Here is a 25,829-nt window from a genome sequence, read left to right as displayed (position 1 = left end):
ATAAATGCTCATTATGACAGCACTTACTCTTAACTTCTGCCAGACTAAATATATGCTCATTTATAAATAAAAGTTGCAGATTAAATCAGATGGTCTCCTGCTGACATAATCCACATTCCATAGTAGGGGAAAACAACCCAAAACAAACAATACAGAAAAAGAAAAACAGAGAAAAAAAGTCATTTTCTTACCCGCAAGTACAAGAAAGTGCAGTCTTATTAAATATTGTACTAAAAGTATCAGGCTTTTATGATGAATTTTAATTTGAAATGTTTGTTTTGAGTAGTTGTTCTTCTGAAAACTTCATTTGAAACTATTGTTTTTACTAACAGTGATTCTGTTCTAGAAAAATAAGAAAGATGGTGTTCAAAATCTGATGTTGTAGTTTATAGTCTAAGTAGTGGCTACATCAGCCTCTTGATCTGGAGAGATGAATTTTAATTACATATGAATAATGCTTCCCAAGAATGGGAAACAAAAGAGGATTTAGGAGATGAAATCCTTTCTGAAGGCAAGTTGGAAGTTAAGGGATTTTTTTTCTGACCAGAGGTTCATATAAGTGCTTTTGCAGTCCTCAAGTATTTCAGTACAGTGAGCCATAGAGCTGTGTAAGCAAGTTGTAGAGCTAAAAAATAATATGCTGTGGCTTATACCTCTATGATTTTTCTTTAATCTGCTTTTTCATGAACCTACTTCCAGATAACGTTCGCAATCTCCACATTAAACAAGTCATAATTTCTCTACATAATTTATTTAGTAGGTTATATGAAGAATAATATTTACTACAGACAAAAGGGGGAAGTGTAAAACTTGAAGAAAGAATCAGCACATGTAACCCAACTCTTCATGAAATTGCTGTATGTCTTTCTTCCATTTTATACATTGAAGAAGGCCATGGTTATCAATAACATTTATTGTCATAACTAAAGATCTGCATGTACATATGTATGGCTGCTGAAGAGCAGTTAATGTAGCAGCATAGTTACTATTGTAGCTTTTAATTCTTTTTTTTTTCCCTTTCTTTCTTACTGCAGCAGGAACTCCTGAAGACAAAATGCGATTATTTCTCATCTATTACATAAGCTCAGCTCAGGCACCTTCAGAGGTACTTATGTTCTTTGCAGCTTTCTACACCAGATTCTACCACAAAGGATTTTCATTTCAGCACTAAGCAGATATTTCTGTTTCTTTGCAAAAGGAAGTATGAAATGCCCAGGAAATTCTAAAATCTTATTGCTAGGAAATCTGCTGAAGAAAGCTTCAGCCATCATTTCAAAGCATATGAATGACTAGTAAGAAGGAATATTATATTGTGACATATTTAGATTGGAGTTACTGCAAGACACATCTTATCATGCTTTCTATTACTCTGCTCCACTGCTCAAAGAAGTAGGTAAAGCAAAACAAAAATACTACTCGTTTCACTCCATATATTTGAGAATGATTGAGTCAGTTGACTAGCAGGTGAATGAAGGAGAAATGCAACTGCCAATATTTGAATAATTCAGGAAGCAGTTTCTTCATATTTCTTTTGAACTCAGGATGATTCATTTCAAGGAAAACTCTTACAATGTAGAGCATTATCTGATGGACAAAAATGTTTGGTTAGGCAAATAGAAAGTATTTGTATTCATGTATATTAGCTCCTCTTTTTTTATTATTTACTGTTTTGACATTTTACAGAAACCAGCATTCTGCTGGTGCTAGTATAAAGACTGTTCCATAACTGAAAGTGCACAGGATTTAATTCCACAAACACTGTTCAGTTTAATGGAATCTGCTCATGGCAAATTTAATTTCTAATTGCATTTCTGTACTTTGTAGGAAATGGGGTTAAGATTCATAATTGCTTTTTAACTTGGGTCAGTGCTATAACTTTGCACTGCTTATTTAATATTTAGATGAGGATATCTTGTCTTTGTACATGGGGTTAAGAGTAGCTTCAAACTTTTATAATTTTCCACTTTATGATTTCAGATTGACTTGGAACAGTATAAAAAAGCATTGATGGATGCAGGTTGTAATCTCGCTCCTTTGAGCTACATAAAACAATGGAAGTAAGGAAATTCTTTTTTCTCCTATATGAGGATAAGTGGTTGATGTAGAACCCAGTATTGTATTCAGGAATTATGTGTTACTTCTCTTAAATTATTCTTAAATATTCATTTGGTATAAGTTTTTACTGACATTGTTATGGTAACACATGCAAATCTTATTTTAAAATAAAACTAAGCTCCAGTAGTGCCAGAACACTATAGAACATGACATGTAATAGTACCCTTAATGATCCAGGACAAAAACTTACTGAATTAATTGAAAAGTTGTGCTGGTTGAGATTCCAAAGTTATTTTAGCTCATACCAAGTAGTCATGTTGGATATTAGTTATTGTAGTTTTACATGGTGTTTGAAATCTTTGTCGTTTAACTATAAAATCCAATTCCTATTGCATTTGTAGGCAAGAGGGATGCATATAATAAATAGTTACTTCCTGAAAGAGTTCGAAATGCAGAAGTTTTTTCACTTTCAGATGACTAGAATGGAACATTCTACAGCAGTATGTGCCTGAGATAAATACTTGATTTCTATCCCTGCTTTCACAGAGCTTTTACTAAGATGGCTTCAGCTCCAACCAGCTATGGAAACGCTACACCTAAACCTTTGGGGTATGCTTTTGATAAATTTTTTGTAAGCCTTTGGGTTTTTTTATCTTATTTTAGTAGAGCTGAAAGTGTGGTTAGTGTTATACAGGTCCTGGAACAAAACATTTCCCTATTTGTCAAATTTTTAAGTTACAGATAATTACAAGCACTCCTCTCCCCTTGACAGTGCATAGTACACACAGAGAGGAAAATAAAAGAATCTGTGACTAAATTCACAGACAGTCTCAATACAGTGCTTTCTGCACTTGCACATTAAATGCACTCTCACAGGAGAGGAATTCAGCAGCAGGAACTGGATCTGTGTCAGCTATCACTTTGAGCTTTAAGTTGTCAGTGGTGGAAGATAAAAACAGTTCTATATATTCAAAATCATTTCTCTCCTGGGTTTGGAGGCTGTCAGGAGTGCAAGAACACACTGGAATGTCCTGGACTGGGTGTCTGACTGCTTGTTGAAAGGTGTAGTTATTTATTTCAAGACACACAAAAAAAAATTACTGTGCTAAGGTTACATATATCCCATACAGGATGTAGGACTAGGATCTTTCCATTCTTCAGAGGATTTCAGTTTCATTACCAGCTTTACTTTCAGGAATGCCCTGTCACTGTCATAAGGAATCTGTGGCACAGTATGGTTAGAGAGAATTCGGGTGCTGCTTCACTTGGGAAAATTGCTCTTTGGGTTGTTGGAGACACTCAGCATCTCTGTTAACCCTGCTCATTAGGATACCCACTTGTAAGGAGCACTCACATCCTTACGATACTGAAGTTGTAAAATAAACTGTTCAGTGGATTAAAGACTAGAATCCAAGGCTCCCAGTGATAGGTGAGGATCTTTCTGCTAGACTACAAGTGTATTCCCATACACCTGATTGCCATGTGATATGAAGAATATATTTTATGACAAACTGAATTACTGGGTACTTAGGTCCTATTGACTTTATTGGGAATTCAATGCCAGTAAAAAGCTTAAGAATACAAATTAAAAACAAAAATATCTTACACATCACCTTTATTTTGTTTTTTTAGTCTGTTTTCACGTGTTATGAATACAGGATCACAGTTTGTAATGGAAGGAGTGAAGAACTTAGTACTGAAGCAACAAGTAAGTTTAAAAAACAGTTTAAAAGTCTATCATGAGTATTGTGAACATTTGGAAGAAGAAATTTCAGTACCTTTGTCATATTAATAAAATTCATTGTACAGTGAAAAAAAGTAAACATAAATCTCTGCTTATGGATAGATCTATCACTTTGTAACTTCCAGATATCAAATAAGTTGCAAATAATTCATATTTTCTTTGGAGACCTCTTTGTAGCAATTAAGACTGATTTCAGCATTATAAAAAGAACAGCTGTGGAATACTCAAAGTAGACTAGGCCTTCAAACAACAAACAATAAACCAAAAAATATAACTGTCTATATCTTGACTTAGAACTACATGCTTTAAGTTAATCTATTTCAGAGTGACTAAAAGGCTGAAAGTGTTAGTTCTTTGTTTACTTACAATTCAAACATTGCTTTTTTCTCATGTGAGTGTAATGTATAGCAACCATAATCTTGTAATGTGCATGAAAATACAAATATCTTTATAATGACATGACCACCTTCAAATATTCACTTAACTTAATAAAATATTTTTGAGCATAACTTGCATGTAAATGTAGACCCCTCCCAAAGAAAACAAGCGACAACAACAACAAAAAAGAGACTGGTTGTCTAACTTGTAGCTGGAATGTTGAATTGTGGTTCCCAGGGACCTGTTTCTCTACAGAGGATACATTACTTTCCCAATATGTACTTTCATCAGTTGGCAATAAATAGATATTTCTTTAGAGTTTAAAATCTTAATTCTGTAGTATTTTCACATCAAGATTTCTGAAATAAAAAGATCATTCATCATATTATAATTTAGATGAAGAGTCAGAACTTAAATTAGAAATACAACATATCAGAGCTAAATAAAATGAAATCTTAACTAAAGGTTTATCTATTTGACCTACTTAATCTTTTGATTGTCATTGTTTGTTTGTTCAGCCTATTATACACATAATTTATTAATTTATACATGAAAGGTATCAGCTGTCACAGAAAAGTTGGGACTCAGGTTTATAGGGTAGTTAATGAAGTTAATTCTGTAGGAATTTCACTATGACTAGAATGATAAACTGCATTGCAGAGTTACAGTTCATTGGTGTAGCATGAAATATGATTGAGGAAAATTTAAATATGCAGCTTGCCTGTGTGTTATATTTTATAGACAACTCTTCAGATAAACTGTTACTTTTAATAATAAAAAAAATTATATCATCCAGGAGACTTCCTCCTCTTCTTGTATTAAACATTTTGTCATTTCTTTAAATGTGTGGCTTTAAAGAGTTAATATTATTCTGTACAAAATGGCTTGTGTTGTTTTGTGCTCTGAGTGAGCAAAAAGCCAATTTGCCAGTGTTTTCAGAATGTGCCTTTTCTGGCTTTTGATTTCTTTTCCAGATATTTTAGGGTAGCCAGATGAGAAGCTTTTCTTCCTCTAATTTGTAAGCCTAATGTAGGTCTGTGGTATTTCTGTTAGAGATAACTTTGTATTTTTCCTTCAGTTATTCAGGGATTCCCATCAGTTTTCCAGTGTAATATGTAGATCATCCTTTGGAAAGTCCTCTTTTGATACATTCTGTCAACAAGACTCATTTCCAATCCTGTTGCTATGTAAACTCACCCTCAGTTTATAACTGAAGTAGTTTAACTCCTTAATATTCAGACCTTTTGTCCCAGCTGACATTTCCCGTGTTAAATAAGGAACAGTAATCTTGAATTTCACCTCAGTTTTTTCCTTTGCAAGTCATCCAAGCATTTGTTAGCAGGGTTGCTTTTTCTACTCATTTCTTTTTCTACTCATTTCTTTGACAATGTTAGTTCTTTTTTAGAATCACACAATTATCAACATCAGCTTTAAAATTCTTTCCATAATTGCAATGTATTTTTAATAAGAATTAATATTTTATAACCTCTGCATATGTTGGTAATACCTAAATACAGCTCTGTTCCTATCTTCACACTTTTTTTTACACCTAATTTCTTATCTTTATCCCCTAGCTATATGCACCTCAGATATTTGCATTTTTTTACAGAAAAGTAATTTAGATGATAATCAATAAGCTTAACCTTTACAAAGCATAAGAGGAAAACTGTTCAAAGTAGTATTTCAGATGCTCTGTAAACTCTTCCATTAGTAATAATGTGTCTGGGAATTGTTCTTAGTAAGCTTTTCAGCATTACATCAATTTCAAATTGTTTTACAGAATCTGCCAGTCACACGTATTTTGGACAACCTTATGGAGATGAAGTCAAACCCTGTGAGTACAATTGCCTTCATATAGAGAGAGGTGGAGAAAATGAAATCTTAAGGCTGTGATATGTAATATGCTATGGCTATTTTTTTTCATGAATGAAAAAATCCAATCATGCTGAATTCAGGAATAGCACCTTTTTCAGAACTATTTAATAAGACCTCTTTCATTAAAATAGTCTAAACAATGACAATTTATTGTCTCTCATTGGAGCTAATATTTTTTAGGTTTTTCCTATTCTGAGCTTCTATTACACTTGTGTTATACTAAGCTTCTGTTACTCCTAAATTTCTACATTGAGCTGTAGACTGAAATTTTCTTTGTATCAAAGTGTTTGGTTTTTTTTAAAGAACACAATTTCAGAAGTGAAATATTTGGAGTTGTATTAGGAAAGATTACATTTCCTCATCTTTAAACTTTGCTATGTAGAGGAAAATATTTTACTACTGATTCAGTCATTCTGTTTGCAAGCAGAGGTGGTTTTTGTCAGAAAATTCCTCTTCTTGCCTTGTTTCTGTGAAAATTTACTCAGATATTTTAAATTTATATGTTACAAATTTTTGAATTCCTTATGTGTTAGCTACACAGTCAAGGCATTTGCTAGAACTTACAACTAAAAGTAGGCCTGGTTAGTAGATTCAAAACATTCTTTGTCCACTTTCATCTGCATATATTAACTGTATGTACAGAGAGAAAAATAATGGTAAAATGTGAAAATTATCAACATGCAAGTAATCCTTTTTTTTCTTAAACCGTACTTCATAGATGATATATGTCATGATTCTTAGCAGATTATTTGCTTTCTCTTAACAAACAAAGGAATTGACACTGTTTCCAGTGTTAGTGGATTGTTACTCCTGTTTGAAAGACTTGGAAAAGATGTACGGGGCTAACTTTATTTAGTCAACCAGCAGAGGTCACCCAGAACACTTACCATAGAAAGCTGAAATTAAAACTATAGATAACTTAAAGAAGGTGAAAAATTAAATTGTTTTAAAGTAAATATTAGCTTCCTCAGACTACAAGTTTAAGAGTTGCTTGAGAAAAGTTTACAAGTCATATGAGGATTTTTTTCTGAGTTGATTTTTTTCACATTTTACTTAGTAGAAAACAGCTACCAGCACTTTGATAATTTGGAGAAAACATTGATCTTCTCACTTTAAAAAATCAGCAATTGGGCCAGTCTGTCAGTGAGCAGCTTCCTGTTCCACTGCTATGGCAGAGACCGATACTCATGGCACAAAACAGGGAGTCCCACTTTTCAAGTCATAGGAGACCAGACAATCCCTAAAGACTGTTTCTCCTAACCTGCAGGAAAACGGACAGCAAGTTAGGGAGTAAGTTTCAGCTAAAGGAAGCAAGCCAGAGAGTCATTGTGGAATGTGTTTAGACTTGATGTACTATCAACAGAAGTGAAATTGTATCTGGAAAAGGTCAATGTGTGGAAATACACCATTGTGGCTTCTGTTCATCTTCTGATGTGTGGGATCCTTTTCTATTTCCCAGAATAGAAAACTACTGCACTGCAGGCAAAACACAAAGGGAGAGGAAAAAAGTTCAAGATTTTATTTTTTTACAACACAGAAAAAAGTCTCCTTTATAGTTCAAGAAATCTTATTAACCACAGTATTTAGTGTATGAAATGTACATACTGATAAAAGGTGTAATGCAAAATTAGAGCAAATTATTGAGAAGTCAAGCAATTATTACAATGAATGTAAATAATTTATTTTCTAGATATTAACTACAACAATAAAGGAAATATATGGAATGTACATAAAAATTGTACCACAAACATTCACATATATTATTGTCAGTTGAAATCTTAAACCTATTCAGAATGATATCCTGTGCAAAACTCTATGGAGTTGTCTGTAAACCACTTTGTGTGTTGCTTGTCTCTGCTGTTTCTTTTGTCTCCCTGGCAAGGACAAATAAGTCTATGCCACCCATGCTTTGCAAGTTTTTCAGAAGCAGGAACAGCTAGAACAAATCTTATGGGCCATAATACTATCTTGTAACTTTTAAAATGTTTCTAGATTGTTTAACTATAGTTACACCTTTTCTTGAAAAACATATTCGGAAACGTTCCTGGATGACCTTAAAAGCAATCAGTTACTTGTGGGTATTTTAAATAATATTTATTGCTAGAAAGCACGATTTTAGGCAACTTCTTTTAAGGTCATATTTTAGTAAAGGAATATTCTGTTCATAAAACTAGAACATAGTTGCTTTGTCTTGGTGTCATTTGATTTGCTATAGAGTTATGGAGATTCTTCCAAGGATGTTCTAGAAAATGGTTTGATTACTGAGTGAGGAAAATCTTTGAAAAGCGAACCTTTACAAAGTGCTTTAGCCTCTGCCAATACAGTATATTTGTACATTTGTATTGACTTAAGAAGTAGATAGATTATTTGTGATATATATTCATGAAACTCTGTTTTGGTTAATACAGTACTAGAGGATATGGTACTTTTCAGTATACTTAGGATATACCTTTTGTGCATTATAAAGAAAACTTCTAATCCAAATTAGTCCTGTTAGATTCTGCAGAAAAACAAATACAGACCGAAAGTCAATGATATGACCATGGGTGTTTGTCCATTTTAATTTGAAATATTGAAAATTAAGTTTATACATTCAGAAGTATTTATTTTCTTCTGGAATTGCTTAGGGAAGTCACAAATTCAGTTGTGTGTAAGGAAAGTGCTATACACTTGTTTTTATTGGCAGACTTGCTATTTGTTAAAGAAAATACATTCTACTAGGCTTTCTTTTCCCTGCACCCTCAGCACTGATTTCAGCAGGAATAGTGTATTTAAACAGCAACAATGGAAAATCCCTGGGTTATCAAATTTCTATTGCTTTACCTCTTTCTGTGTTTCTACTTAGGCAAGCCCACAGTGAAAAAACACAGCAATTATACATTCGGGAGTAAATGTTTGTAATATGTTTATTAACTCTGATTTTTAGTCATTAATCTGTAATTCACTCTAATAAGCAGAGAAAGTGAATCTCTTTATCCCAGGTAAAGGTTTCTCAAATACCTCTCAGTTTTAGTCTATCTGTCCATTCCCAGCTCTCTCTTTACCCCAGAGTCACTATACCACCTTTAGGTATGAAGCTGCAAAATCATGAATGCTGGCAGACTGGAGGTTGAAATTCCCAGTGGAGCATACAAAAAGTATTTTAGAGATATTCAGCGGGAAATTAGATCTATATTTTGGCTTTTTAAAAGCCAAACTGCAGGGTAAGAGAATTATTTTATGTAATTATATAAAAGTTTGTAAAATCCAATAGATTTATGTTGTGTGTGTGTAACCACCACATGTATATTAAATACTTTTTAATATTACAGGTAGTTATGCTATGTGAGCTCTAGTAAATTCCCCAGATAATTTGTCTACTACTCAAGAAGTATTATTTCTACTCTACAGAATCATCAGAATTCAAAGGTTTTTGCATGTAAGCACACAGATAAAATCAACTGTAGTTCTGCATGCAGTTTATCGACAAACTAAACTTCACAGTACCTGGATGAAAATGTAGTATAGAAACAGGAGAAAGCCAAGAAGTTGTCAGAAGGAGTTACTAAGAAGTTTTGGTTTTCATCCATAATAACTGGCAAAAATCCTGTTTGTTGCCAGTAAAAATATTGGAAGTGCCTCTGTGTTCTGTGTGAAGAAATCTTTTTTCTGCAGTTTAGAGAGTCAAACTTTTCAAATTTTTGTGGAACTCATTTCTTCTTCAAGAGCTTAATTTTGGTTTAATAGTAGTCATAAATCATGACATGAGAAGGATAAGTTACATAACAGTGGCAGATTTTGATCTGTCTTGTCCTTAGCACTCATTGCCTCCAAAGTGTTTTGTTTTATAATGTTAAATCAATAGCAGATCTCCGTAACCTGGGGAATTTTCATGTTTGTTACTAACCATCAGTGTTCCTTTAAAGCTGGTAACAATTTTTCTTTCTGCATGCTGTCTTTCTGTTGGGATTTATTATGCAACCAGTGTATTTTTTGGAAAGTGTGTGATAGTCAATTTTAGGTGAACCAGAAATAAAAAGCTCAATAGTACCCTTCATAGCTTCTCACTTTTGTTTATTCTGTACTGGTCCAGTTATATACAAACTTTTTAAATACTAGTGGACACCACAATTAATGTTGAATGATGTGATCAGAAATGATACTGGTTTGAACAATCTTTAATGTAATATATACAAGCAAAAATTCATTAGCCAAAATTCCAATCTTTTGAGATAAAAACATACTTTTTAATAGGAGACAGATGACTATCGGTATTTTGACCCCAAGATGCTGCGAGGCAGTGACAGGTGAGTTTTGCTTCTTTCCTTTTACTCCGTGAAAAGACTAACTTAAGAAATCTATTTTATTTTACTTGCTGACTACAGCTAATTATTTTAATCATTAAGTCAAGACAGTTGGTGTTGAAGGAATTCACATCTGGGAACTTGGATCAATCAGATAAATTTTTATAACACTGCAAAAAAAATCTAAAAAAACAAGTGCTAACATGTACGTTAGTTTAGTCACAGGAATGTGCATTAATATTTAGCAATCAAAAATGTTAGAGTTCTTCATAGTCGTACTACTTGTTTTCTTAGAAACATTGTGAGTTTTCACTGTTAAGTTGAATAGTTTTTGGATAGTGCACCAAAATTTATTTGTCACCTTTTAAACAGTTACAATTTTGATTTGAATATAACCCTTCTTTAGTAATTTGTTAATAAGTTTTAAAAAAAATTAAAATCTGACTGCATTTACTTTTGTTTAGGTAGGTGCACATTTTATGTTCATGTGCATATGAAGGGAGGCTTGAATATAGTTTATTTTGCCAGTAAAAGACAAGAAGAGGAATTACATCAGAAGTTTATAGATCTTGATTTTTGCTTTGTATCTTTAATAATTGTCTGATTGTCTCACCTAATCTAATATCCTAGCAACAGAGAAGATACTTGATTTTGGTATTCCTTCTAAAAAGGACTGTCATCAAATCTGTGGGAAAACAATCATCTCATTTGGTTGCACCACTTTATTACAGAATCAGTGTGGATAAAGTAGATCCAAGCTTGGTTTTAGCTATTTGCATGAAAATTCTGTCTCTACTTTGTTCTTGAATCATGAATAGTAAGAGGACATATATTTCAGATGATATGTATGTTTTATTGAAAAGTATTACAAATTATATAATTTCAAAGATAAGCAAATTTTGAAATTATCAAAGCGAAAAGTACTAGTATTTAATGTTTCATTCTGATTTCAACTGTCACTTATTTGTGATGCTTTTGTAGCATTTTTGGTGGATTTTGTGCAAAAGTGCAGATTTATTTTACTCAAGCTGAAGCGTTTTTTCATTCTTTTCCCTCTCTGTATAGTTCTTACATTGCTTTAAACAATGTAGAAATACTCATTTACAGCAGTTCATAAATATGGCTTTCTGTGTAGCTATAATAGTTGTCATAGGGAATAGTTTTTATTTTCTGGTTTGGGATTTGTATGTAAACTCAAGTTTACATCATAAATCATATTTGGGCATGATAGCAAAACTCATGTAGTGGTTTGTCTAATTCTCCCTTCAAATATTTTTGTAGACAATAAAAACATATGTTAGTTGTCTTGACAAAATAGTTATATAAAAGAATTTAATTAATGGATTTAATTAAAAAGTGACTGATTTTATTTTCTAATCTACTCCCATTTTAACAAATACTGGTATTTCTACTTACTGTATTTTAAATAGAGTAGTAGCTGCATTTCTGTAATTCAGTCTTAGCAAAACAGTATCTTTCTATCCTGTTTAAAGCCTACCTCAAGTATAAACAGGCTTTGTCCTCTGAGAGGATGACACAAAATGTGTGTGGATTTGTCATATCATACTCAAAAAATGAGAGAATTGGGGTAATGGTTCTACTTACAGGAAGTGTGTATTCCTGATAATGTTCCAAAGCAACACATTAGACATAGCTGTTCCATTTTAAAACCTGTTTTTCTGATACACTGGAATCTGTGTTGAGTCAGTTGTTTTTTGCCACTCAGAGAAAACATCTTGAAATAGGGGAAAAGGTAATTTGAAGGGGAAAATGCAGTGGTTTTAAGCTGTTAGAACATAAGATGTATTTGACTACTGGGTCTGCAGGCCAGTACAGGGCAGGAGGGCAGTGGTAGTGTGTGAGCAAAGGGCAGGAGAGCAGACTGACCCTTCACAGCTTCTTCTTCACTTTCTCCTTCCCCTGAAGGTGCAAGGTGTTGCAGGAAAAGAGGTTTCTCTACCCGCTACCTGCCTGTGTATTCAAATGGAGGAGTCTGTACCACCCAAACTTGTAATTTCCCTCTTCCTCCCTTAATCATTCTGATCCTACATACCTGCTGCTGAGAGCAGTTTTTGAGACTTGGAAGCATCAGTAAGTGTGTATGCAGGCACTGCAAACTGACTGGCTGACCTAGCTAAGATTCCAGGGGGTGGGATTTCTAAGTGCCTTAAGTTGTGCTAATGCTGATCACATTTTTTACTCATTGTATTTGCTCCTAGGTAACAGCACTATAGTTGGAGCTTTTAAACTATGGAAGAATTGTTGTCATCAGCAACATTAGAAATAATGAAGTAAAATTCCTGTTTACTCATGTATTCAGTCCTATAGAATGAATGAATTTTCCATAACAAATGGAAATGCAGTTATTGTTCTATATTATATTTTTGTCCAATATTATATAGTAGTCCATAAATATGATGGGTACATGATGCTCATTTTGCATATTTCTATTAATGTGTAATGAAATCTTGTATTTTTTATAGCTCAGTTCCAAGAAATAAAAATCCATTCCAGGAGGTAAGTCACGTAGAAATTATTTTTCAATGTTCATGTGTTAAAAATAAATAAATCCTGAAGTACAGTCATTTTTGATGATCATGATTAAGAAAATGAGAGGTCTTATTTGCTAAAAAGCACTTTGACTAATTATATCCAGTATTAATTATAATTAGCTGTTATTCTGAAGCTTTTCATCTTCAAAGGACTATGTAAGTATTAACTAATACTGGAGAAAAAAAATGTAGAAAATTTTCCTGAAGGTAATTACAGGGATTTACTAATATCATAATAGAGTGAGCAATTTAAATCCCCCATTTTTAGACCAGATTTTCAGAATGCTCTCTAGATTTAATCCTTTGTCCAGCCTTAAACAACAGCATTGATGTAAATGCCTATATTAAGGAGTCTCTGCAGTTAGAGGAAAAAAAGCAAAGTAAAGAATGTTACCATTTCATACAGATGCCTGTAGCTTTCAGTATTTTTGTATGTAAATATTTACAAATACACAAAGTCTTATCTGATTACTACGAAGTTTTGTAAGCAAAATATTTGCTTGGCAATATACGAATGTTCCTGATTTCTCATGAAATGTCCTAATTATCCTCAGGAACAAAGAAATACCACGTGGTATCATATATATATATATATATATATATATATGGCTACAGATGGTCACACCAAAAATGTCAGTAATAAGATAAAGTCTATATAAAATTCATATAGTATGGTCAAACAATTTTGGATAATGAATGTTAACAACAATAATATAACTATTTAGTCTGCTTTTTCTAGTCATGAATTCTCCTTTAAACACTGCCCAGAAAATATTGATGCAAGACTGCAGTGTGATTGTGATTATTTTTGTTGTAGGTTTAATTATCTGGTATATCGCTCCTGAAATTTTAAGAACTTGAATGCTTACTCTAATAATACATCTGTTGCCTTTTAGGCCATAGTGTTTGTAGTTGGAGGAGGCAACTATATTGAATATCAAAATCTTATTGACTACATAAAGGTATGTGTACTTATGTTGGCTGTAGTCCTTAACTTACTGACAGAAACCAGATAGAGCATGTTTTCTGTAATATTTAGTATTTAGAAGACAAAGTCTATGAAATTAGCCTTAACATCTGATTCTATACAGTCTGGGAAAAAAGGAATGTAAGAAATCAATAGAAATTGTGGTTATTCATTCACACCAACAAAGACTTACTGTTTCTGGTACTTTGCTCATGTTGCTCTTTGGAGTTGAGTAAATTGCATTCTCTTTTATTTTGTGTTCATACACACCAGCGTGGTTGAAAACTGTCAGCAGATGCAAACTGAATTAACCTGTTTTAGAGTCATGTTACTAGTTTTCACATGCTAGTGTTAAATAAAGCAGCTGTAGCTTATCACAACCTTGAAAGTAAGGAATTGCTGAAAATTTTCTATTTTTCATAAACCTTGCGAAAGAGATACCCCAGTGCTTTTTTGTATGCAGCTTAGCAATATGGAGTCAGTTCAAACTCAGACCTCAGATAACAGCATTTTATTATACAAAATCTTACTTGAGCATAAAGTATGTTGTTTCAGAAACCCAACATAATGCAAATACTATGCTGTCTGTTAAAGCAAATATCAGATTGGTACCAATAGCTAAGCATTTATTGCTTACACTCAAATGTTTGCACTACTGAGTTAATAGAAGCTCATTCTTGTTAAACTGCATCATTTAATTCTGTGTAGAAATCATACAAGGTGTCATATGCACAAGTAAGAAAATACATAATCAACTATGTAATGCTGGTGTAACAGATTTCATTTCTCTGGTTCCAGCTGGCCAGACTAGCAGAACACATGTATACCAAAAATCAGTGGATGGAGAAAAATAACTAAATCATTACAGCTCCTGGGAGGCAGGAGTGGTATTCAAGCACTTTCCAGGAATTAAAAAAAATGCCAAAGTAACCTTAGTAAGATTCTGAAGAAGGTAATAAATTCTTTAACAGCAGCAGCACACCATTCTTTCTTCCTGATCTTAACCTTGTTCATGGTGCAGTTGTCCTGCCCTCTGGTAGACTGGATTAAGGCTTTTCATACATAAGAGTAGATATGGAGCATTAGTCACTGAAAAACAGTTATTCTACAAAGCACATGAGAGTTTGATGTCTAGGTAAATTTTGAAGAATGCAAAGTCAGAACGTGTGTGCTGAGTTTCTCCCTCTGACAGGCAGCCATTTTGAAACAGAGCTAGTCTGGATAGAGGAAGGGACAGAAAGAGGAATGTAAATTAAAGAAATCATTTAGATTTGACTTAGCACTCGTCACCATTCTTGGTAATGAATTCAGTGAGGAATCTGCCTGTGGCAGAGTGTATTAGCAAAGGTTTAGCTTGCTCCTTAGTCTACCCAAAGCCTCTTTAGCTACTATATTTACCCAAAAGATGTCCAAGAGGATGACTGTTTGTTACTTCCTATTAAAAAAAAATCTTCTGAATCCCCTAGAGGTTACTTCACTTCCCTGATTGTAGCTGCATGCTGACAGAGCTGAGGTTTGCTGTGTATGTGTGTATACAGGGCACTGGTGTGATGACAAATTGAACACTCAGCACTTCATACAAAGTGTCAGGAAGCTGAAGTTTCAGAGGAATAAGAGGGCAAACAGGAGGTCATTTGTCAAACAGAAGGAACTGAAAACTATGGAAATAGTAATGTTAGATCTTATGGAGAGTCAAAAGTTGAACACACTCCTTCTTCTTCTGGAACCTGTGAACAGTTTTTTCATCACAGTTGTCACAGCTGAAGTGTGCTGTATGTTTCTCCACTCAGACTATGTACTTGAGCAGTGGGAGATGACCTCCCAAGGGGAAAGACTTCCTCACCTTTATTCCACTTAGCCCTTTGCTCTTGAAAAAACAAGGAAGGTTAATGAAAATCTTTATTCTCCCTCCCACCACCTGGAAAACTGTGCCTCTCCCAGGTGACACAGTCTTACCCAACAAAATTTGCTTTTCCATGTGGTAGACTTCCAGCATCTATTGTTTCCACAGATGTAGCTTATTAGTTATTCTCAAATTCAATCAGTCTTCCTCCAGAATAAAAAAGAGAAAAATCAACAGCTCTGTTCTTGCAAGCAGATACCACAGAGATTTTATTCACAGCTTTATTTTTCTAAGCACTATCTGTTTTGCCAGTTTGCTCCTGAAAGCACAGAGAAAGTATTTTAAAACTTTCTAAAACAGGAAGCAATGTTCATTCAGCTTTGACATTCCAGGATTTTTTTGTAGAAGAATTAAGAGAAACCTCCAAATCAAATTATTTGTAGTTCTGTGCTAGAATGGACTATCTCACAATGTCAAAAAGCAAATATTTATACTGTCATTGAGGTATATTGTGCCTTAAAATAAATGTATTGTCCAAGTTCAATTCAACATGCTGAAAATGTGTCATGAAAATTGCAAGCCATAGGGAGCCTCCAAGAGGAGGTTAGCATAGTAGATCCTGTAATTTCCCTTTGCAGATGCTTTAAAAAGTAGTTTGGTTGTCCTCTACTATGTTAAATAATTGATTTCCTATGGACTTTTCTTTTTTAGGGTAAACAAGGCAAACATGTCCTGTATGGCTGCAGTGAACTTTTTAATGCTACACAGTTTATAAAACAGGTAGATAACTTTGATAACCTCTATAATATTTATTATTTCTTTACCTGTTTGTTGATTTATATAACTCTACATCTCCATGGACTTTTACTGAAAAAACCTCAAATTAATCTGTGAAAGATTAATGCATGTTACCTGTTTTTATTTTTTGAAGTGGGGTTTTGAAGTCATTATTTTTAATTAGCTATTGAAGGCCTGTTATCAATGTGAGTTCACACAGGTAATGCAAGTAAACAAGTTCATAATAATTGTCTTTACATTAATCCTATTGAAAAAAATTGAGTTAATTCTTGGAACTTTCACAAACAGCATCTCTTTCCAGGATTTTCTTGCAACTTTTTCAAGTTACAAGATGTTTAAACCTTTGTCCTGGTTTATAAGTATCTACAGATAAATATGTATAAATGTACTAGCCTGGTGGGAGCTTGATGTTCATACCTATACTAAACTCTGTCTTTTAGTGCTGTTAAAAACATCATTACTTCTCTATGCCTCATTCCAATACCAATACAAAATAAAAATTATTCATGGTGTTCAGCAAATAGCAGCCCTTCAGTAGCTGTCACCACCCATGGTTTTATGTCCTACTAAGATGAGAGTAAGTTGTTATTCAAAACTACATTTTAAAGAACTAAATTAATTCTTGTTGCACTTCAAGGACACAAATAGTACTTGCTGGCTTTTAACTCCTCACTCAGCTTAATTATTTTTTTTTTGTCTTGAGTGTGTACACTGTACCTTTACTTCATGAGATACATTCATGCAAATTTGAAGCTCAGGCCTTCTCCTCTGAGGTTATGAATTAAATATTCTATCACCAGAAGACGTTTGGTTCTCAAGAGACAAACAAAGCGTATAAGACAGAAATATTTGATGTATGAACTGGATATTAGTTTCAATGAAAGAATAAGAGTAGCAGTCTAATGACTTTTTTCTCTTCATGTTTAGCTGTCCCAACTTGGCCAGAAATAAGACTGAAACACCATTACCTGGATGGAAACGTGACAACAGACAATTGTTACAACATTCAGCTATCTTCATATCTTTAATATTGTCATTATATTAAAACTTAAGCCCATGTCATTAATATGATAACTTTTAAAAAAAATCTGTAATTAATACAGTGTATATCAGCATTTCAGAAATAAAACTTAAAACCTACTGTGTTTTTGGTGGAGATCAGTTGCATTTTTATTGCAGTACTAGATACTGGCTGAAAACTATGGCATTTTCAAGTTCTTGTATGTAAGTTTCTGATACAGTAAGCAGGACAATAGCTCCAAGAAAAGGTCAAGTCTGTCTTTAGGAGTTATATTCTTCTTAAAAGCTAGAATATCTTTATTTAACAAAATTCAAAAGAGCAGAACTGCCTTTCAGGACCACAGACAAAGAGCCTTAGTGTAAGAGAACTACTTCTAGCTCTTACCCTTTTATTTTACCAAAGTCATTTGATTTGTGCAGTCTTGGCATTATGGTTGTAAGATGTACTGGAAGATACCTTCATTACAAGTTTCTGGTACAGTAATTTAGCTTTTCTCTTAAGGTTAAGAGAAAATTGCTTGCCAGCACAGTCAATTTCAAACTGTAAAACTGAAATCTTTAATAATTTTCTTCTGCATTTTTAATTGTAACTTCTTTGACTGTTATGTTTGGGAAGAACACAAGTCATACTCACAAGACAACTCTTAACTTATATATGCACATGTTTAAAATACAGTTTTTAACAATTCCATTAGGTAGGGGCAGTTTTGTAGTTTAAAGACTCCAGTAATGTTAATTCTGGAGAATGCATACGGGAACTCAGAGAACATAAAAAATTCTTTTTTATAGATGGAGGTCTCTGTCTTTAGAAACCTCTCTGGAAACAGCTACTGGTGGAGCAATAATATGACTTCAAAACAAGGCCTAACGCACTCAAAAAGTGAAAAAGTGATTTCTTGTGGGTTTATTAGCAAACTGTGAGAATTACTGGCTTATTGTAAATTTTTCAGTTGTGCTTTTTGCACTGTTTTTCAATATCGAATGTTAGTTTTGCACTAAACACAATGCCCTTTCCCCAACTAGATTGTTTTTCAGAACATCTATACAAGAAATGCAGTTGATCTATTCCTTAACAGTATCACAAGAATAATAAACATAATCTAGACCATGTTATTAAATTAATAATGTTTTTTAATTATCTAAGTGTTGTAATCTACTCCACAATAGTGCTACAAATTTCTTATTTTACCAAGTCAATAAATACATTTACTTTGGTGTTTTTTGTAGTTGTTGCATATGAACACTGTCCCAGATTTCAATAAGCAAGGACTCACTGCCACATATATATAAAAATATATATAAATATAAATAAAAATATATATATATATATATATGTATGCTATATTTTGTTAGCAAAAACAATGCCAAAGTGTGTCAGGAAAAGAAAATTACATTTAAAGTGTTTATTGCTTCTTGTGGGAGTTCGTTCCAGGCACTTGAAATAACCCCTCCTCAACTGTGCTTCCTGTGCAAAGAGTTTTGACCTTGTGGCTGACAACCAGCTTATGAAAAATCTGCCACTTGGTTTTTGTCCAGATCTTGGCACTGCTCACTTGAATGAGAAGCACTCCTAAATCGCAGCTTAGAGAATTTGCTTTTGCAGTAAACTGTGTAAAGATGGAAGAATTTACTTTGGTGGCTATATTCAAAAATCTGGTTTCTGTCTTTAGTGCCTCTGGAGACAGTTTCGTTCATGCCCAGCTTTATAATTGGATCTTCAGGTCTGCTGTGTGAGCACGCCCTGGTCAGTTTGGGGTCCAGGTTTTAAAAAAAAACCCAAACAATTTTTGTACTCCAAACATTCTTCTCCTTCATCTCCAATACAGTTTTCTGGTTTAGTTGTAGTAGTAGTAGTCCTGAAGCTCTCTGTTACCTTTAAGTTGTACCTTTAAGCATGTACTGCTCTGTCCCTGTAACAGTGTGCATACCTCATGCTTCTTCCTTGCTAACAAAACCTGAATTATGGCATGCAAGTTTTTGTTACATGGCCCTTTTCCCCAAGTACCTCTGGATTTAGGAATGTGGAAGGTTGTTCAAGAAGTCTCTGGTTAATCTAGAGGCAAACAATGTTAAAAATAAGCTCTCTCTTTGGTAAGCTGCTTCAATTTATAGCTGTCACAGTGCCTCAAAGGTCCCTCAAAGACCTGTGCTTACAGGAGAGGTTATGCCTGGCTCAGTGAGTCTTTCTAGTAAAATTGCAGCATTCATGTTGCTAATAAATATTTTAGGTGCTGCATGGAAGACCAATGAGATTTGGAACTTCTCTAGCCCCTTCTCTGTTGATAAAGCTCTGACAGGGCCAGCTGGTGAGGCAGCATCAACAGCAGTGCCAGCTTCCACATCTCAGGACAGGCAATTCTTCATTGGTATCTACTTTCCCATTTAGGTAAGTAAAGACAACACAATGATGAGTGTCAAGTGTTGTACCTGTTCTCAGGAAGAAAATGAGCAAATTAGCAGTCTGGTCTTCAGCTGTGGAAAATTCACAGTCAATGTTTCAGGAACTATGGACAAATCTTATAAACAGTTGCACATACTTCAGAATAAATGCACATTTTGAAATTATAGCCCTTTGCTTGCTTTCCTGTTTTAATTTGAAGGTTTTAGAATATTTAGGTGGATATTTTGTGACTTAATGGTTAATTCAGTGAAAATTCTGTTTTTTCAGAATTAGACACTCTAAAAACATAACAAGAAAAAAAAAATAAATCAGAATACAGGAAAGAAGCTTCTGGAGACCAGCACTTCATTTAAATGGCCTTATTTGTATGATACTCTCTGATGCAAATCAGATAGAAATCTTTCTTAGGCTAGAAGTAAATTTTGCTGTTGTTTGATGGTGTTCACATCAATCTGAATGGAATGTAAAATAGCAGGTTTTTCCCAAAATCCATAGATTCTACATGGAATGGGAGCACTGCTATCAGTCACAGTTACAGAGCCAACCCAGCTGTGCATGCACAGCTTCAGGCCTAGAGCTGAACAAAGGGCAGCATTTCTCTTTCCACTTGAATGATATACTCCAAAATTGAATTGCTTAATGGTTAGTTCAGTGTGTTGGCTAGAGCAGTCCTATGAGGTTTAGGAGGTAAAAGGTTTATAAAAGGGTACATGGGAACTTAATTCAAAACTACAACTGCATTCTTGTGATCTGAAATAAAAGGTGTTGGACTGGAATAGAATCATATCCCTTATTTGCTGACAGTGGAGACACCCACTCCCTATCTTTGTTTGGATCGTTCATTAGTTGTAACTTGTTGCTGACAGATGGCTCTGGCTCAGAGAAAGCCAAGCCTGGCCAGTGTTCCAGTGGTACAGAAAAGTTAGCCACTGTGTCAGTGAATTCTATGTAGCTTCAGAAATCAGAGAAGATGTTAATATTTCTTACAGTGAATCAGTAGATTAATTGACCCACTTCTGTTTTATTTGGAAGTGGCTTAGTAACCCTATTCCCTGCAGCAGTTGTTTTCAGCAACATTCAGATATATTCTGCTCCTTAATATGGTCACATGTCATGCAACACATACCATCCTTCAACAGCATACAAAAACCTGCATATTGAATCCACCAATGCACCATTTTTTTTCTACAATTATAAACCATTAGTAGTTCAATTGCCAGTGGAATTTTAAAATCTAATTATAAACTTTGTATCTTTACCTGCTTGTGTCTTTCCCCTTATGTAAACAAAGCAGGACTAAATTTCATATTCCCAAAATGTAATGTTATTCCAGTTCCTTCTCATAATTGCATAGGTTGAGTTGCTTGATTTGGTAAAGGAAGAGTGATCTTTGTCCTGTGAAAACAGACTCATATGCCCAAAAGCGTCAGAACTATCCATTACACGTCCTATTTCAGTCTCCCCATCTCATGTGTGCATTCCTATTTCTGGCAATACAAAAGGGCTAAATCAAAGGCACACTGCTTTTACAGAAAATTGATTTTAGCACCTCAGCATAGGCAGGTACTACAACTCATTTACTGCTCTGAAGTCTTACTTGTATTATGCAGGTAGCATGAAATCAATGGATGAAAATTAATGGATGAAATTTAAGTCCCAGAAGGGGTATGTAGCTTCCCTTAACAATAATTGCTATGGATTCTTTCAGTAATTTCTGATAGGAATACAGTTGTCCATAGTGTTTCGTACAGCTAAAACCATTCCCCCACCTTTTTCCCAAAATAAATTATCTTCTCTCTACATATAGACTTTCCAAGGCTTTCAAATCATGCTGAAGATACAGTTTTAACAAATAGTAGGATTGTTCCTATTTCATTTTTCAGAGTAAAATTATGCAGGTCGGGTCAAATAATTTGTTGTGTGATAGACTTAATTGAACTATTTAATTTACTCCCTGAAGTGACCTAGGACCATTTGTACATTCAGCTAAATGGCAAAGCTTCCTGGGCTCTTCCTGCATCTCTAAACCAGGGGAAGAACTGCAATACATTGTGTAAGTTGCCAAATCACAATGGGAACTGAATAAACTTCAGATTGAATGTAATAAACTGAAATGTTTGTTACCTTCAATCTGATATATGTTCTCTAAAGACTTTTTAAACCACAAATCAACACATATATATTTTATGTGTTTCAAGTGCAAATACCGATGTTTGCACATTTTTTTTGTACCACAGTATGCATCATATGAAATAGATTTAATAAGGTCAACTTTTTTTTCCATCTACAAATCCCTTGGGATCAGTATCTTCCTACTTGGTTTGTTCGTATGCAGTGTGTTCTCTGTGTCCATAACAAAGACTCTCAGATCAGGTCACAAAGCCGAAAAAAAATGAGGGCGAGATGATGGATTATGACACAAAATGTTTCACAGGCAAGCACACTTTTTTCTTGTAGAGCTTGTGTAATAGCAAAGCTGATTGTATTGCCAGTTTTGCTAGCATTGAAATAAACTCTCTCATATGTCAAAGTGAAACAAAGCTGGTGCCACTTTTTCTTTAAATTCCTTTACCAGTATGTTCCAGTCATCTCGGAGGATGTCTCTTGCTTCATTTTCCTGGGATTGTTGACAGCTAAACTGCTGAGCTCCAGCTGGGATGTAAACTCGCCCTTAACTGGAACATGAGTCCATTCCCATAGATAACTAATCAGCTATGGGCCCCATTCAGATATTGTTTGAATTGGTAACTCACAAGGAAAGATACTTACTCCTAAATGTCATAGTCTGTCCAGCTGCAGTACTGAGGATAGTTTTTGCTATTTTTTGACTTCCCAAGGAGAAAAGCTTTGGCTAGCCAGCCTTCCCTCACTGGGATCATGCTTTGATGAGCTCTTTGAAAGCAAACAATGTGAAGATAAACACTATAACACTACAACTATATAAATCTACCTTCTGTAGGTTTTATACTTCTGTCAGGCTGGAAATCACCTTTATCATACGAGAGATAAGTGATAGTTTGAAGGAGAACAGGAAGGAAAAACACCGTTCTGAAATTCTTACAGGGAGATTGTACAAGTCTTCACTGACCACATCACCAGCTTTCTGATGTTTCTGCAGATCACACTTCTCTCCAGGGGAGACATCTGTCTGTCAACAGATGCACAGGACAAGGAACAGTGCTGTTGTTACCAGACCAGGGCTCTCAGGGAGGAGAATGGTGCCATTCTCTCATTCTCTCTCCTCACTGGAAAAGCTGAATTTGTAAGTGCTCAGGGCCCAATATGAAAACAGGTGAACCTAAAAGAGGTCACTCTCTTCTGCAGAGCCAGTTTAAGGGTTTTTTTAATGATAATACCTCTCACTTATTAGTTGGAATTAATTTTCTGTCTTTTTCTTATCTCTCTCTCTCAGTTCACTGCAATATCAATGATCAAAAGAACAGTCCCTATACTGTCAGATTGGATCCTGCTTTGTCAAACAATCTGTGAAAACTTCATGAAATCTGATGTTTTGTAATCATGGCAGTCAAATCATGAACAGTGATACTTTCCAGATTGCTTTTCCTCCTTTAGGTGTCATGAGTAATTTGTTCTGCTATTGTCCTGGCTTGGCCTCCCTGTGTGCAGTCTCTGTGTCTGGTCAAGATCTGGGCTTCAAGTGCCAAGCTCACCTGTATCCCTGCCAGGCTCCAATGTCCCAGCAGAGACAAGGATTTAGCCTCAAAATACTTGTAGTGATGCCTCAGAGGAAACAACTAGTTCCCTTCCCAAACCCACAGAAATATTTGTACAGCTAAAGTTCCTGAAGCAAAAACACATCACATTTAGAAGAATCCTTTGGCACAACATGACCTTGCTTTCTGTTACCTATTTCTAATAAACACACATTTTGGGAACAAAAACAGTGCTAAGAAAATAAGTGCAACTCTGACTACAGAAAGGATGAGATCTGGACTGCATTCTTTGGAAATTTTCACAGTAAGATATTAAGGACAAATGTCTCTATAATTTAGTTAATATGCCACATTTTGAAGTGTTCATATATATGTATATATATATGCATATTTACTTTTTCTACAATGGCAATAGAAAATCTAAGGGATTTTTGAGGGTATTCACTTAAAGGCAATTTTCATTGTCCAGTGTGATAAGGATTGGTAACTGAAGCGGTTTCAGCCTGTCATATAGAAGGAAAACAGAGAACAAGGCCATTCCCAAGGCATCAAGGTGTAGACATCATGCGGGCAGCAGTGTGTGAAGGGGGAGGGATTGTAAAAAGACTCCAGCACAAGTCCAAGGGGGAGATTCTCCCCTAAAATGAAAGTAAAGGAGAGACAGAGTAATCCTACCAGTCAGCAAACATACAGAGACACTACACAGACTCCCATGCCCTTCCTACAACAGCCATGAGCAGGGGACCACAAAGTAACAGTGGGCTCCATCCCAGGGGTGGTCCCAGGATAGAGACCTGCTCTCTCCCTTCCTTCTCTCTCCTTCACAGGAAGATGGCCAGGGGAAGAGCAAAGCACTAAGTCATGAACCTCAAGTGACCATGTATGGTTGGTAACATTGGTCACCAAACAGCCAGGAGGGAAACTCCAGCATCTAAAATGACACCCTGCTGAGCCAGGTATGAGACCGGATCCACACTGGCATTCTGCACCAGAAGAATCAGTTCCCAAGGAGCTAGTGAATAAATTCACATATTTAGGCACAGTAGTGAATACCAGGAAAAGACGAATGCTGCCTGTTCAAGGAGCATTTGTTGTCTAGATATAAGTTCAAAGAAAATGCAATTCAAGTAACTACAGGTGCCTCTGAAATCTTGCACATTGTTTGGTGCCACAACTCCAGTTCCACCCTATAAAACTTTGTGGGTATACAAAATAAAGGTGCAGACAAAAAACATGAGATCTATCCTACAGTTGTTTTATTGGAAATACCAGATTGAAAAGGAAACAAAATCTCAGCCATGTCCACATATCAGACAAAAGTTGGACATAAACTAAAGTCATCTTTTGCTACAAATACCACTGCAGCTATTATGAAAGAAAGCACATGAAATCATCAGTTTATGCCTTGCAATGCACACAATCAGGTTCACAAGTCTTTTGAAGACACTGACTCTCCTACAAGCATACACAATTCTATGAGGATCAAAATAATGAAAGACCAACAATCAAGGAATATCTGACTGCAGCACCTTATGCTGTTTTGTATGTTCTTTTGTTAATCCCTAAATTTGTCAAAACTCATAAGAAGCATCAATACTTTATGTACTATAATGGCAGACCTGCAATATATATTTTCACGCTCAAATTTCATTATTAAATACAAAATAAGGTTTTAAGAATCACAACATTTTCCATATCACATTTGTAATTAGATTAATGCGTTGCCTTCCTTTTGAAGTGCTTTTATTTCATTACACGTTTGAAAGATCCCCACAACTAAATTTAGGAAGTCAGTAGTCAGTTGTTCTGAAACAGGAAGAACTGACATGATGATGTGAATTAAAATAAAATTATTACTCATCAAATTACATCAAGTTATTTTGCTTGCTATTTACTTTAAATCTGACTGGTAGGTCGGTATTATGGGCTATACTTTAAATGGAGTGCAATTAACTTGAAATAGATTTTTTATTATTATTTTAATAAGAGTGTTCTTCATAACTCAGTGTTCCTTTCCTTTCCCCACTGTGATCAAAATGTAACTGTCTGAAAGTTCAGCTGGCAATGGAAATATTGTTTCCAGTTTGCCTACAGATACAGTCATATTAGGGCTCATAGCAGATGCTTTCGTAGGCAGTCTTCAAATTTTGCCATTTCAGAGGCAAGCACTCTTGATCAAAGGATGAATAAAAAGAAAGGCCTCAGGAGATTCCTTCTCAGCCAACTACTTCCAAAGGCT

At 34.7% G+C, this 25,829-nt stretch overlaps 1 protein-coding gene across 2 annotated transcripts in view; it reads left to right on the top strand.

Annotated features, from left to right (window-relative positions):
- The window catches only part of SCFD1 (sec1 family domain containing 1), a 49,399-nt gene extending 31,764 nt beyond the window's left edge, over nt 1-17,635 (top strand). For both annotated transcript variants that reach the window (XM_068193003.1, XM_068193002.1), the window contains exons 16-25: nt 1,035-1,105; nt 1,978-2,057; nt 2,602-2,664; nt 3,688-3,763; nt 5,958-6,011; nt 10,286-10,338; nt 12,819-12,852; nt 13,784-13,849; nt 16,409-16,477; nt 17,423-17,635. In XM_068193003.1, coding sequence (XP_068049104.1) covers nt 1,035-1,105; nt 1,978-2,057; nt 2,602-2,664; nt 3,688-3,763; nt 5,958-6,011; nt 10,286-10,338; nt 12,819-12,852; nt 13,784-13,849; nt 16,409-16,477; nt 17,423-17,446 — 590 coding nt within the window. In that variant the 3' untranslated portion in view covers nt 17,447-17,635. The remainder of the gene's footprint in view (nt 1-1,034; nt 1,106-1,977; nt 2,058-2,601; nt 2,665-3,687; nt 3,764-5,957; nt 6,012-10,285; nt 10,339-12,818; nt 12,853-13,783; nt 13,850-16,408; nt 16,478-17,422) is intronic.
- The last annotated feature ends 8,194 nt before the right edge of the window (nt 17,636-25,829 follow it).

Source organism: Anomalospiza imberbis, chromosome 6, assembly GCF_031753505.1.
Source record: "Anomalospiza imberbis isolate Cuckoo-Finch-1a 21T00152 chromosome 6, ASM3175350v1, whole genome shotgun sequence".
Classification (NCBI taxonomy): domain Eukaryota; kingdom Metazoa; phylum Chordata; class Aves; order Passeriformes; family Viduidae; genus Anomalospiza; species Anomalospiza imberbis.
Note: the sequence above shows the minus strand (reverse complement) of the source record. Positions and strands in the feature narration are given on the sequence as shown.